Below are 14,760 nucleotides of genomic sequence, written 5' to 3'. Positions count from 1 at the left end.
ATGTATAAATGCTAGAAATACTTTTATCCTCTTCTTTATGCATATTTCCGTTTGCTGCGAAAAGTTTGTTGCCAAGGCTGCTTTTACTCATTTAAAAGGAGCATGAGATTCACCGTTTCTCTGAAGGCTTGGTGAGCACTAAGGAGGCAGGAGAACTTGGTTTAAAGAACTGCATTACTCAATTTCTAGTTTTCTGCATTGTTTTTGATTCCAGTGGTCTGCACTTTACAAGCTCCCATAGTATTTCTGCATGCTTTACTTTTAATCACAAACATTCCCTTGTCTTTCCTATGGTAGTATAAAAATGGAAGAATATGACTCTGCGTGATGGCGTTTGATTGGCTGAAATAAGGTGCGCACTGTTTTTTGAACTCAAGTCAGCTACCTAAGGAGAAGAGTTGAAAGAGGAATCTTTAGCTTCCTTTCATTTCCTCTTCCTTGGAGAGGAACTTTCCCTAAATCCTGTGGGCTTTGGGATAATGTCTGGTACATCTGGCAGGTAGGGAGTAGCACTATTTCAGTAAATAAATTCAAAAGGAGTGCATTTCTGTCAGAGAACCTAGTATGCTAGACTGTTCATTTTAGACAAGTATTGAAACACCACCAGTAAAAGAAAGTTTGTAGTCACCTTTGCATCTGTTATAGCTCATAGCAACTGTAAGTAGAAGAGCTTTCTGTCTGCCCTTAAACAAACTACAAGAGAATGCAAGACTTGCAAGACATATCTGGATCTCACTTGATTGCTAGGAAAGGAATGGTGACCGCTGGCTGTCAGATTTTTGCAAATAGCGTAGCCCAGAGTCACAGACCAAAGGCAACTCGGCTTTTGTTGTGCTGTCTTTCTGTAGGGGGTGATGCTGCTAGCTGCTGGCTTTTTCTTTTTCTTTTTTTTTTTTTAAGACCAAACAGTGTCATCAGACTTTTAGAAAACGTGAGAGGTATGTAGTAAGAATGTGCTGAAGTTAAAGGAACATTTCTTTGGAAACCCTCACACATTGCTATGTATGAATCCTGGTTTTGTTTTAAGATTCTCTTCTGTTCATGCTCATCATTTACATAGGCAATCACTTAAGAAACAAAAGATTGAGAACAAAGCCTGTACCCAACTGACATTAAAAAAAACCCAAAACACATCACCTCAGTTACCTCAAATGTTTATTGAAGTGGATTGTATAAACTGTATATGCTTTGATGAATGGAAACTTAGTACATGTTCTAATTAGCAATATTCTGCACCTTTGGGGAAGGATTATGAATTACCTTTTGCTACTTTGAACACAGGAGGGTAATATACGCCATCATCTGGGTGTTTACATAAATTGTTCCTACAAACTGATCTGGCTCTGACCTAATGTTTTAGTATTAAAACATATGATTGTGAAGTAGGATGTATGAATACAGGCTGATCAAACTGCGTAAGAGATGGCATCAAGTGGTCAGAGATGTACTGCTCCAGCATGTACTTATTTTCAATAGAATGATACAGACTTTCTTTGGAATAGACGACTTTAGTGAGAGAATTTCAGAAAATTTGCTTTCATTGCAGCAACAGGTGGATACTACATTTGGCAATTTATGGTTGCATGGATTGTTACAATCATAGAAAGTAAGAAAATGCTTGGCAAAGGTAGTAGAGCAATATGCTTTTGAGAACTTGAAACAAGCTAAAATGCACCAATGGCTTTTGCTTTTGAATTTTTGTTCATCTTTTCCTCCCCCTCCAACCCCTTTTTTAGATGGCTCCTAGCTATGCTGGTGTCTACACTGTGTAGCATTGTCATCTGGTGGATTGTATGTGGCTCCCTTCTACCCAGGCTGCTATTCTGTCTAGATGGTTTAAGAACATAGTAACCATCAGGACCCCCTGAGAGAGAGCCACTGTGTAAGTGTCCCATTCCATTTCTCTACAATAGCTCACGCTTTCTGTCTAGTATGTCTCATAAATGCATGTTTTCATATCATGTTTCTTACTGGCTTTGTTGCAAGAGTAAATTGCACTGCTCTGGCTTTGTTGTACTTTTGTATATAGTATTTGGAATAACTGAATGATTTGTATGGCTGGCTTGCAATACAAAAAGGTGCAGAGCTTTTATAATTAGGATAATTTATAATTTTGAAGCCTTTCTTCTCTGCATGCTCCTGCAAATAAGCAAAACTATATTTGTAAAAAGGAAATAGTACTGCTTTAAAATATAATCCTGTCCTTTGCGTATTGCAAATGAAGATGTTAGCTCCAGTGTTTCTTTGAAATTCATGAACTTGCAAAGGAACTTAGTTTCCCAAAGGATGATTTTACTCACGTGAAATGCCAGGAATTAGAATTTGTTAGAAATGTTGGTAGGTCTTTGTTTTTACTAAGAGATTATAGTATTATATGCCATAAGAGGCAGTAAAATGGGGCTTCATTTTTCCTTTTTAACATAACAGAAGATGAGGCGGGTTGCAGTATTAGGTCAAGGCTCACTTGTTTGCCCAGCCAATCTGTTTTCATCTTCTTTTGTTCTCAATTGTTTTTTTTTATAAAGCTTTATGAGACTGGTTAAATCCCTTCTTTCTGTTACTTGGATTCAGGAGCTGAGTAAAGCATTAAAAACATACTAGTTCCTTGAATACAGTTTTCACTCTTTCTCCACTCTGCTTTTGTTAGAGTGGCTGCAGTGATTACTGTGCTTCGCTTCCACTTAAAAGGTGCAATGTTTTCATCAAATGACAATTTCCATCTTTTGGCCAAACAAAACTTCAGCAGCATGCAGAACTCCTAGGAAACCCAAACAGGAACTTTTTGCTTGCTAGCATGTCTCCCTGGAGCTGCTCCACCACTACCACCCTCAAAGCAAAATGGTTACTTTGGATGAATGCTTGAAACTTTGGTGCTTTCAGAGAAAAAATAGGTCAGAAAAAGTGTTTTACACCAGAGTACTAAGTAAGAAAAGGCATTCTCTCCTGGCAGAACATTAAGGTTAAGAGTTTCTATCCTTCCTACCTTTGGCCTTGCAACTTTTTGTCCACGCTTTTTAAAAGCATGGGACTCTTTCTGCTGAAGTAAATGACCTAATAACTAAAGAATGAGAACTGGGGGACGTGTGGACAACTTAGTTATCCTATTCAGCCTTAGCTGAGGCCATCTTCAGCTATTCTTTTGGAGGAAAAAAAGATATTAAAGATCGCTTTAGCTGTTTTTTTTTCCGTTGGTTCCTAACTTTGTCAAAGAACATACTTAAATGAGAGACTTGTTTTCAAAGTTTTACACTGAATATTGCAGTATTTCTTGTCTCAGTGTTTTCCAGAAGTCAGACCTCAGATTTCTAAACACAGACTAAAAAGCTAAACTTAAAACACTGGTTAAAAAAATTAAACAATCTGTCCTTCGTTTTCCTGTACTGTAAGATTAATTTCACGCAACTATCATCCATTCTTTCTCTTACTGTTTCTGTGTTCTGTCTAAAAACTCTCTTACTAGAGGGAAAGAGAAAAGACTGTTTGATGTTGGTAAATGTGTCACTATGCAAGCAACTGGTGCTGTTGCCTCCTATCCAGGATTAACAATCATACAATGTTGGTTTATGTCTGGGAAGAGAAAACGCTTAAGCTTTTCTTAAAAGCTAGATTAACGTTCTCTCCATTATGCAGCTGGTGTCCCTTGTGTTTTAAGAGATCAAATTACCAATCAGGATTGTGAATCTCTCTGGGCTAGCCTGGCAGTCCTAGTGGCTGGAGCCCTGTAGACTGAAGAGTATCAGTCCGTTGTTGCCTATCAATGACTTGGAACAGTGGTAGAGGTCTCAGGCCTATTTTCCTAAAAATCGTGAGGTGATTGAAGGAGAAAGCAATATTGCATTTGACAGACCTCATAAAACAGGTAGCCTTGGCAAGAATAAAATGTACATCACAGGTCAGAGAAGACATGCTCCTGTATAAGCTCTCTTCCCCTCATCCCTCCCTAGGATACTGTAATCATTTTTCTTTTAAAAAAGCTTGTTGTGTGGATTGATTTCTGTGCAAGATGTATTACCTTGCTGGCATTTCAAGTTTTGTGGATTTTGTCTTGGGTTGTGGGGTTTAGGCTTTTGTGTCCTGGTGGTGTACCTGTCCCCCCACCCCATTCTGAGTTAAATGGTGAAAAAAAGTTGTGAACTATTTAAAAGATGCTGCTACTGACTCAAACACTGTTCCATTTAAGCAGGTTTTGATTTGTTTAAAGGCCGATATATTAGCTTCAGTGAGAAAGTAGTGTGTAAACTAGTGTGGTGTTTGGGAAGTATATTAGGTTCAGAAGTACCAAGTGATGTTTCCATTACAGATTAACTAGAGATGAAAAATTCTTACGATATATAGATTACCTATTTTAGTAGTGTGGCTATTACAGCATCCTGTAGCCTGTGTTCAGGAAATGTTCTGCTTTTTCTTTTATTTTTAGAAAATAATATTTCATTGAGTTAGAAAACCTTTGTGTACGTCAGATGCCCTTTCTGCTGGTGTTTGTGGAAGTTGATTGTTGTCATGTACAGCATGAGATGCTATTTTACGTGAACAGTTACAAAGCAGTAAGGTTGGTGTCCTGAGGATCTTACGCTTCTCTGATATAGTTTGGGGGTTTTTTTGGTGCTGAGATTTTGGGAGGATTTCCTCTACTGTGGCCTTATCTCATGTCCATTATAAAAGCTATCTATCAAACCTGTTACCAAGTGAGGCTGCTAGTCTAATTGTGTTAAATCAAAATTTCATACATTAAAGATAGTTTCTTCTCTTACCTTAAACATGTATGCAGTAGTATTGTAACAAAAGCTCTGATAGCACTGTTACTGCTCCTAAGCTGACAGTTGTTGGGCCCAAAGGCAACTCTGGGTGTTTAGTTGTAACACCATGTCAGATGATGGTGTAAATAGGACCTCATCTGTTTTCTTTGAGGTGCTATCAGCCTTGGAAGTCTAGAATTTTAGTCTGATTTAAACATGTCTGTTTTGATCATTCAGCAAATGTTTCATTCACAGGGATTTCAGTTAATCTTTATTCTTGGGTAGCCATGTGAAGTTGGGTATTGTTGAGGTCCAAAAATGACGTATCTACTGAAGAGCAGATGATAGTAAAAGTTCTACCACGCTCACAGCTGGCTCTGAGCTGATGCCATAAGCCAGCTCCTTTTCTCCCTACCCTTTGTTAGATACAGCAGTCTTAAGAGGATGATGTTGTAGTTGGTTTGGTTTTAAGGTGCAATTATATATGGTGACTATTTTTATAAGTCATGTTCCCATTTAGAACCTCTTTTCTTTTCTTTGAAAATGAAAGTCTGTGGGAAGTACAGATTTACCTATGATATGTTGAAAAGATAAATATTTACGTGTTTGTGCAAGATGGTATCTTAACACTTCATAGTGTTTCAGTTCATATTAGATAAGTATATGGGTTTAAGCCATGTATACTGACCTGTTTTCTGAACTTCTGCGGTCTGGAAAGAATGGACACCTATAAGAGAAAGATTATAAGCATTAGAACACATTCCAATAACTTTTGCTTTCTTTTATATGTACATTACATGCATTTTATACAGAGAGACACTGTATGTATATATTTAAGGAGAAAACCTGACTTTTCCATATTTCTGTCTGCATGAGCAGTAGTAAACCAGCATGTGCCGTGATTTGGTCATGCTTATATTTCAGTGACTAAATGTTACAGGGTTAAGCCAGCTTTGTACCTTTCCATTCAGTCCTGGATGTTGCTAGTGGCACAGATAAAAAGTACAATGCAAGTCTCTTTTCACCAGTGGTGTAATTTGTAAAGCTTAGTTGAAAGTGCAGTAGCCCAAATTTGTTCATGTTGTATGACAACTGTGGCACTGAAAGGAGAATTTTAAGTTTAATATTAGAACTTGTTAGACCTGGATTACAAGCACAATAGAAATTATAAAGTGAACTTACAGGTTTTAAACCTTTTTACCTTTGGCATGCCAGGAAACCAGATTTTTGTTAGAAGAATTTGTGTTATCTACAGAAGCATGATAGGATGTTTAAGGTATCTGTTTTTTGTTTTCAGCCTCTCAAATAATCGATTCCTCCAACTTTGAATGTGTTGTGTTTACAGTAGAATTTGCTTTGTGTTTTGATAGTACTTGCCATTACAATCTTATATCTTCTCTTCGAGGAAGAGAAGACTGTTTGGTTTGGACTTTTGCAAATCAAGTGACAAGATTTTGCAAGTCAGAAATACTAAGAGAGATTTGTTAAAGTAGAAAGTTAAAATACGTGAACTTTGTGGTTCTCTAGTCATCTGTTTGCTAAACAATCTAGAAACATGTGGTAAGTAAGGTTGCTGATCAGTTTTACTGCTGTAAATAATTTATTTTAGATTAAATTGTGTTATCTCTGATGCATATTCTAATTCTGGTATCAAACCCATATAAAACAGTGAAAGCATAGGCGGTTTTTTCCATTTCTGTTTTTGGTGAATATGTTATGTGAGTATGAAAATACTTGTATTTTCTCCCATGTATGTCTGTCCACTTTTGCTCCAGAAGTTATGTTTTATGTTCATATCTAGGATTCATTGAAAACAGTTTCTTCAAAGTATTAATCAACCAGGCTGCAGTTTATACAACTTAATGAACGTTTTGATTTCCAGTCTAATATAATCTGCTGACACAGATGGACTCAGTGAAGCCACTGAAAATTAGAGTCTAATAACAGCAGGGGAAAAAAACAGAAATAGCTAAGTTACGCTTTGCTCTGAAGCTCTAAAATGATGCATAGTTTTATAGTTGGAAACTTGCATAGGTGGAATGACTAGGGAATAGACGTATAAAATGATGCTCCAAATAGATATCTGTGGACTCCATTGACCAGCTGTCACTTTTTGTCTCCATAGTATCATAATTTCACTACAAGTATATAGGAATACAGAAGACATGGTCTCTTTGTGAGCCAGTTGGCTGGTGGCTAAAAATACGGCCTTTCACAGCCTGGAGTTCTTTTGTTGTTGATGTAAGCAACACTAGGATTTGTCTGCCTGTTCAGGAAATAGTCAATATATTGCTCCAGAGTCTTCCAGAGAAGCAGTTGAGCACAACCAGCATGTAAAGCTGAGTTTTGATTATGGTGTAGTAATTCCCTGTAAGCACAAAATGGCAGTATATGCAATGATTTTCCTAGCCTACTGTATTTGAAGGGAATATCTCGTGGTTAATTGCAGGAGATTTAGACGTTGATCTTCACAAATTGAGTTACTTGGGTTTTTTTCTGAATTCCTTTCTGTGTCAGTCTGGAAAATACATTTTCATTGCGTACTTCAGACAAAACAACTTGTATTACCATAATTGTAACAAGGATGTTGTAAAGAGATGGATGTGTTTCAGGCAGAACAGTTTGCTTTTCAGAATGATTTGTGAAAAGCCAACTGATACATGTTAGCTCTGCTGCAACTGTAATATCCTCTTTTCAGTGTTTTCCTAGAAACTTTCAGGTTATATAATCTTTCTTTTTTCCTACTCTTTTCAGAGTAATTCTGCAGTCCAGTGTTCAGAAAAATAAAACCTCTGAACCTAGCATTTCTGACAGTACAGACATTACTAAAAGAACTACCAGGTCTGCTGCAAGAAAAAACAGTTTAAAAAGGTGAGAGTTACCCTCTTTACAGATCCAGTAACTGTTCTCTAGGCAAATATTTTGAGCTGGCATATCCATTGCTGGCATGAGCTTTTGCCATCAACAACTCCTCCTAGCAATGGGAAATGAGAAACAAATTTTATGGTTTAAGTCATGTACTGAGAATATCTGGAACCTTAAATCTTACGTAATTCGTTTACGTTGCTCAGTCTTTCAGCTTTGAAAATTTTATATTGCAATTCCTAATGTGAGTCAGAATTACTGAAGATGAGGGATCTTGGTAACAAAAAAATCCTTTCTTTGCCAAACCTCTGCCTGGAGTAAGAGATGGAAAAGTTGTTCACAGCATTATTAGTCAGCACATGAAGTCAAAACTAAGGAATTTGATGGACAACTGAAATGCAGTAGTAGTGGAGAGGTGAAGTGTATAAAATGCATGTGTGGTATGAGCTTTTGTACTGACAGTATGACTGATAATCTGAACTGAACCTGTTCGATAAGCTTAATGAAATTTTAAATTCGGATGGATTTATGCAAGACTGAAAGTGCCTTTTGGCCAAGAAGCATGTGGCCACACTACTACTATGTTTCTTTGTATATGCATGTGTTCATGCCCCTCTATGACAGCTCTTCAGGTCGTTATCAAACATGAGCCTGGGAGTGTAGCTTAAAAAATTCCCAAGCAATTTCCAGTGGTTACAGTTGAACAGAATTTGTCTTGTGCTTATAGTGAAAAACTTTTGAATGGGTTTGTCAGGTGCTGAAGAGACTTACTTTTCTTGGGAAGAGAGAAAGGTTGTTATCTGGCGTGATTTATAAGTATTGCTGAAAATTCCAAGTTCTTGTGTAGCTTTTTCCCCAGAGAGCTTTTCCTTCCCCTTCCTCATCCTGTTACGTTGAAGGTAACAGAAGTGACGAAAAATTCACTCTATCAGACAACAGAAATATTAATAGTAGACTGCAGTAAACTCTAGTCAGAAAAATTTTTAGCAGTGGCTATATGAATTATGTTTTGATTTGTATAACAGTATGTTAAAAAATAATCTCTTTTTCCTGAAAATCTCAAGTATTTTTCATGGTTTTCCTGTTTGGTTGGTTGTTTTTTTCCTCCATTTTGCATTGTTTTCACCATGTCAGTTTTGGTCCAAACAGACTGATGGGATTCTGCCTGCTGTTTTTATTCTTCATGCCTCTACCAGTTTTAAGCTCCTTGCAACGCTTGGTACTGTATACATGCATGTGTGTAATTGAACAGAGATTTTTAGTTCCTGGAAAACACACCTCCAAGTTGACCTTTGTTTTGTGTGAGATGAGAATATCTATCCTTAGGAGGAAACAACATCTCTAAAACAGAGTTCATAGATTTCAGTTATTTTGAAAGAAATCCTTTAGGCGTATTGCCAGATTTATGACTCTGAGGATCGTGCATCAGGTTGATCTCAAACTTCATGAAGTACTTCATATTTTAATGGATTTTCTAAAACTTCTACTTCATTCCATATACTGTTGCTTTTCTTCCAACTTCGGAGGTCGAAGAATTTCAGTCTCTTTATTCTTGGATCCAATAATCAAATTTGTCCTAAATAGTTATGTCACAGTTCTGGAGTTCTTAATTATCTTGTCATCTGAGAGGACTAATTGGATGCTGGTCCTTCTAAAGGGTATTTCGTTATGGCTGTACAATTTCATGGACTTAGAATGCAGTACCTTGTTAATCTTGTTGGTGTCCTTTTATTTCTCCTGCAGCATTTGGCAAAACCTCACTCATTTTTTTTAAGCATCCCTTTGTTTTTTAATCTCTTTTAAATTTAATTTCTTGAAGTCTGTGCAGTTTGCATTACCTCATAGTGCTCAAATTGATTGACCTATTCCAGATCAAGTAGATTGCAGGGTAGAGGAGAATAATTATTATTAAAAAATTGAGACCATGCCTAACCAATATCTGTCTTTGTCAAGACCTTGTTGACTTCTCTGAACTTCTGACATTACTGTGTACCCTTATTCTTTCATTTTCTTGTCTGGTATGTTCCAGTGGAAACATCTTGCAGTATTTTTACATTAATGTCATTTGTTGATGCTTTAGGTCATTTTAGTAAATTCTTACTGTAGACAAATCACATTTGCAACTCATGCTAATGCAGTATAATCTGCAGAGCTGGGCAATTCATTTGCCATTTCATTCTTCAGACAGTTGGCGACCCTATTCATAGAATGATTTTTCTGCCAAAACAGCCATTTACAGCTAAACCGCTCTATTCTGGCTTTGCAAAGAGAATTTAGTGAATTTCAGTCCTTTTCATAACATTCACTGCATTTCTTTGGCGAGGTATCTCTAAATGTCAGCCGCCATCTATGAAAGACCAGTACTGGGGGACATAACACATTATATCTTATGACTGAAATAACAATGTTGTTGAACTGCAGGAAATCACATTACTAGAGCGTTATCCACAGTCTTTACCTGTGTTTCTCCAATTAAGACACCTTCCTTGTAAATTTGCCGATTCCTGAGAAGTTTGTATTTTAACGAGGTGCATACATCAGATCCAAAACAACTGAATCATAGCAAGACAGAAATGAAACAGTCTTTCCCGTGTTGCCACACATAACAGGATTAAGATTATGTATATATTAAGTAGTTGACTAGAAATGAAATCTTGAGTGGTGAAGGAATTTTGGTAGGTAGAGGTGCTTAAGGGAATGCAGGTCAAGTTATTACAAAAGAATAATTGGGCGTATGGGGGAAAATGCATGAAAACTGTATTGTATAGATTTCTTTCCTTCTTTTAACCAGAGAGGTGTATCACAAAAAGTAACAAAGAGGAATACGCTTTAAAAATCTCATATGCTTTTGCTTTGCTGGGAATTATAAAGCAGCCTTCCCCACCCTTGTTCAAACACTGAAAACTACCTGCAGCATTTCAGAGCTTGTCTGTATGTAATCTAAATCTAACTTAAAAAAATTAATGTTGCTTTACCATTCTTTCTGCTTTCCTACAGTCTGATACCTCAGAGGGAGAGAAAGAAAAGGAATGCTTTACAGCAAAGGCAGTTAATGCAGTTATGATACTTTGAATCCTCTGTTGCTTTTCTGTATGGAACAGAACCTTTCCTCATACTGCCTGTGATCAGACCAGTCTGTGCTTTCTTCCAGCCAATATTGCTGTGTTCTTAAATGCAGTGACTTTTATCTTTTGTTTCTTTCTTTGAAGTCTCATTTGCTCATTTTACCTTGCCAGAAATGTTTGCTTGAAATACTTATTGAGTACATACTTAACTTTTTTCCTCAAATATGTTTTATTTCAGCAGCCAATCCATCCCAAGGACTAGAACAGTATTGCGTTAAATTTCAAATAAGCAACCAGTGTTGAAGAGGATATTCAGGAATAAAGGGGATGTGACTAGAGAGGACTTGATGCAATTCAAGATTACTTTGGCTCCATTTTTCAGCAAAAGTGAAACAGAAGAATCTCTTCCGTACTTGTAGAATAAAATGAACTGTCAACATGCTTGGTAGACACTTTCCTAATGTGCTAACACTTCCTCAAACAAAACCAACAAAATCTGTGTACATGCAGGCTCAGGTGTAAATACTTAAGCTCTCTATTATAAAGAGGGCTTGCTAGTATGTATGATGCATGTGTATAAATTGTGATGGCAATCACTTAGCTGCTGACCACCAGAAAGTAAAAGATGGTGGGAGCTTTTAAATACATAAAACTCTGCTGTCCATTCAGACTGGGCTCAAGTCTCCACTTGAGACTGAAAATCAACCACAAAAGCTTTTTTCTTATAGTATTGGTACTCTCCTGTGTTAATTGGCTATTCTTTCTTATTTTGTATGAAGTTTTTTATGAAGCCGCAGTATTAAGTACACAAAGTAACTATTGTCCACCAAAGAGTGCTTTATTTTCAAAGGTTGTGTGGTTTGTTTATTTTGAAAAAACTAATTCTAAGGAATTAACTTCTTTTTAATTGTAATAGATTTTTAGTTGTTCACAACCAATGGCTCTTTTAACTAGTTGTAATTGCTTTAACTCTGTTATGATTTTAAGGGGGATGAAAAACAGCATTTAAAGCAGTGCTGTCATATTGAAATGTCATTACTGTTTCTTTTCCTATCTTCAAGTCTTTTAGGTGAAACTTTAGATTACCATATCTAAAAGGTAAGAATTTTTCCCGGGTTTTACTGGTACACTTGGTAACATGTGGATGTCACTGTTTTTAGCTTTGAGACGTTTAATGAGTGCAGCACACAAAAAAGGGGAAATAAGCTTGCTGTACAACTGAGATTGGTAGTGGAACCTCAGGGGCAGGTACAGTTTTTAACATCTAATTAACACTTTAAAAACTACAGCCTACCTCTGTTAAAAAGCAGTGTAATTTTAGAGGAGTCTGTCTGAGACAGACTGAAATTTTCATCCACTACAAGACTGTCTTCAAACACTGGCAGCATTTTTTCCCTACCGCTTTTCACATCATGAAATCTCAAAGCTGGCTTTGCAGTGATGTACCCTTGTCTGCCAACTGAAGTTTGTAGCTGCATATCCCTCAGATGAGGACTGTTACCACATAGCCTTAAATATGATACAGTTATCTGTTGATTTAGTGTCTCTTACAGTAGAAAGTAGAAGAAATTGAGAGATCTGAAATGTTAGCAATGGAATAGCTGGAGTTTTAAAGATACAGATTACCTCTGCAAAGGGGAGAATTTTCTTTTTACGAATGTAAATGGGCAGGTTCAGTAACTAGTTTCAATCTACATCCTTTTAAATTAAAATGAAGCTTTCTGTTAGGCTGATGATTTTTGAACACCAAGATGAATAACCACATATTGGCTTGAAAATATCTTGTGGCAAGAGCATCCTGAGTTGGAGGGGAAGCAAGATGTGAAGTGTAAGTAAGCTTACACTTACAGGTAGCATCCATGAGTTTGGATAGTCAAAATCTGCAAATATGAATACAAAGAAAACAAAAGAGGCTTGTACGGTGCAAAATAAAGGACCATGGAGGCTGAGACCCCAAATATTTTTTGTTTTCCTCTTAATCTTCACCCTCACCATCATTTTCTTCTAGGTGAAAAGCACCTAAAAGAGAGGGACTGAATTCATGCTGATACAGTGATTAAAATTTCTTGTCTTTTTTTTTTTAAGCAAGCCACTTGCCCAAAATCTGAAGTACAGGTAACCACAATAGTAGGTATATTGTGCAAATACAAATTTGTGTTTATTTTTGAAGAAAATTCTTGTCTTGGAAGATAGAAGGGATGAAACTAGTGAGGTGAGAGGGTGAGAGTCAAAACAAGATAGATTTAGTAATAATTATTGTGTTTGGCTTTGCCCTTCTCTCAGCTGAGCTTCTGCTTTTAGCATCTTTGTTTTTAACCTAAAAATAATCAGTCGGTTTCACACCCCTTCCAAATTCCAAATTGGAATTTGCCTTTTTTAAAGTAACCAGCAGAGCCATTAGCACTTTCAGGTTCATCAGAAGTAAATTTGCATAAAACAAGTGCACAAACACAAACAATAGTAACCCTAGCTAAACCAAAACTGCACATTTGGCATGAATGTTTCAGGATACCCCCTTCCACCACCCAGTATCTTAGTAAGAAACACATAAATGTCAAAGGGATTTTACATTTGAACTCTGCAAACAGCCTTATATGGAAAATTAACTCATTACCTCATTGTGTCCCATCTAATTGTATTGCTTAGTTTGTTCTTCTGAATTTTTAGTACTTTGTCTAGCATTTTTATTATACCATACCAAAGCTGTCTTAAGTGCAAGAATTAAGAGGGGGCATGGGTGAGGGAGTCCTTGGTTTCTAAATCTTTTTTGAATTCTGAAGTATTACGTGCCAAAAGGGAATGTGTGGCAGTAGCTGTGTTACCACTGTACCACACAGAGCAGCTGAAGGAAGTTATTTCTTCTATCATTTAGGAGTTTTCCCTTAGAAATTCATTCCCCTCTTTCAAATACATGGCAGACGAATTCTCCCTTGATGTCTTATTCAAAAGTATGCAACATACTGAAAACATGTAATATCTTGGGTCAAGTTGCTAGCTTCCACTACAGCATCAGTAACTTAACTCAGATGTTAACCCAGACCTTGTCTTTTTGCCCCGGTATGACAATAGAGGAAGTCCTGCTGATTTAAAACAAAAAAAAAATAAGATTTAAGAGACTTACTTATGCATTAAAATGGAGAAAAAAATGTGATGTTCACCAGTTCGTTCGTTGCACTGCAGTTTTTATATTAATGGTTTGCAGACTGTTTGTCTTGCGTAAAAGCACGTAGAGACTATCAAGATCTAAAATTTCTTGACTAATCCGTACTGTTCATCCTGATTATTTTTAAATTGTATATTTCTAATCATATTTTTTTAACTTGGATTGACAGAATGGGAGTTTATTTTGCTGAAGGTATTTTTAAGATAGAGCTTCATATTATCTTGTAATATTAAGTAGTTCAATATGCGTTTGTGTCTCATTTGAAAATACTGCATATTGTATTTGATTTTATACAAAATACTGAATAGTGAGAATTGTAAACATGAATTGTGTAAAATTAAAAATAATAATCAGAAGTTTGTTTTCTCACTTTTACATCCAGCATTCTAAAAAAATTCAGCACAAAACCTTCATATCTGTACCACGCTGACTCCTTTGTGCTCGGAAAAATAATGCAAGACCCTCAGCTGCCTGAAAACCTTTAATTAAAGCACAAATCCTTCAAAAATACACCGCTCTAATTTCAAAAATCGAGAACTTCTGGCTCTACATTTCAGGGGACTCACTTTGGAAAACAACAGTAATTGTATTTGAATTGTGGGGATACTGTTACCCAGTAAAAAACATGGATAAGACAGAACAACGGGGTTCTCGTTAATTTGTTTCCTTCCTCTATGATCGTGTAGTACTCTTTTTTGGAAAAACAGGCATCATATTAAATACCATATACTTTGATACATACCATGAAAGTGAAGGTTTCTCAGAAGTAAAAAATAAATTTTTAGGAACGCTTCTTTTTGCATAAGAGTTAATGGTGATCTAGTTTAGGGTTTTTTAAAAAAAATCCAAACACAACAGCAAAAAATACTGACCAACTCAAATACTTCTAATCTGGATATTAGGAAAAATTTCTTTACTGAGAGAGTGGTGA

The 14,760-nt window shown here is 36.4% G+C and overlaps 1 protein-coding gene across 3 annotated transcripts in view; it reads left to right on the top strand.

Moving 5' to 3' along the window:
- CDC14B (cell division cycle 14B) overlaps nucleotides 1-14,071 on the top strand; it is a 47,441-nt gene extending 33,370 nt beyond the window's left edge. The window contains exons 13-14 of one of the 3 annotated variants that reach the window (XM_059833291.1): nucleotides 7,491-7,607; nucleotides 10,908-14,071. In XM_059833291.1, coding sequence (XP_059689274.1) covers nucleotides 7,491-7,607; nucleotides 10,908-10,944 — 154 coding nt within the window. In that variant the 3' untranslated portion in view covers nucleotides 10,945-14,071. Of the gene's footprint in view, nucleotides 1-1,736; nucleotides 1,866-7,490; nucleotides 7,608-10,904 lie in introns of those variants that run through there. The other 2 variants (XM_059833289.1, XM_059833292.1) reach the window with 2 other exon arrangements.
- The last annotated feature ends 689 nt before the right edge of the window (nucleotides 14,072-14,760 follow it).

Source organism: Gavia stellata, chromosome Z, assembly GCF_030936135.1.
Source record: "Gavia stellata isolate bGavSte3 chromosome Z, bGavSte3.hap2, whole genome shotgun sequence".
Classification (NCBI taxonomy): domain Eukaryota; kingdom Metazoa; phylum Chordata; class Aves; order Gaviiformes; family Gaviidae; genus Gavia; species Gavia stellata.
Note: the sequence above shows the minus strand (reverse complement) of the source record. Positions and strands in the feature narration are given on the sequence as shown.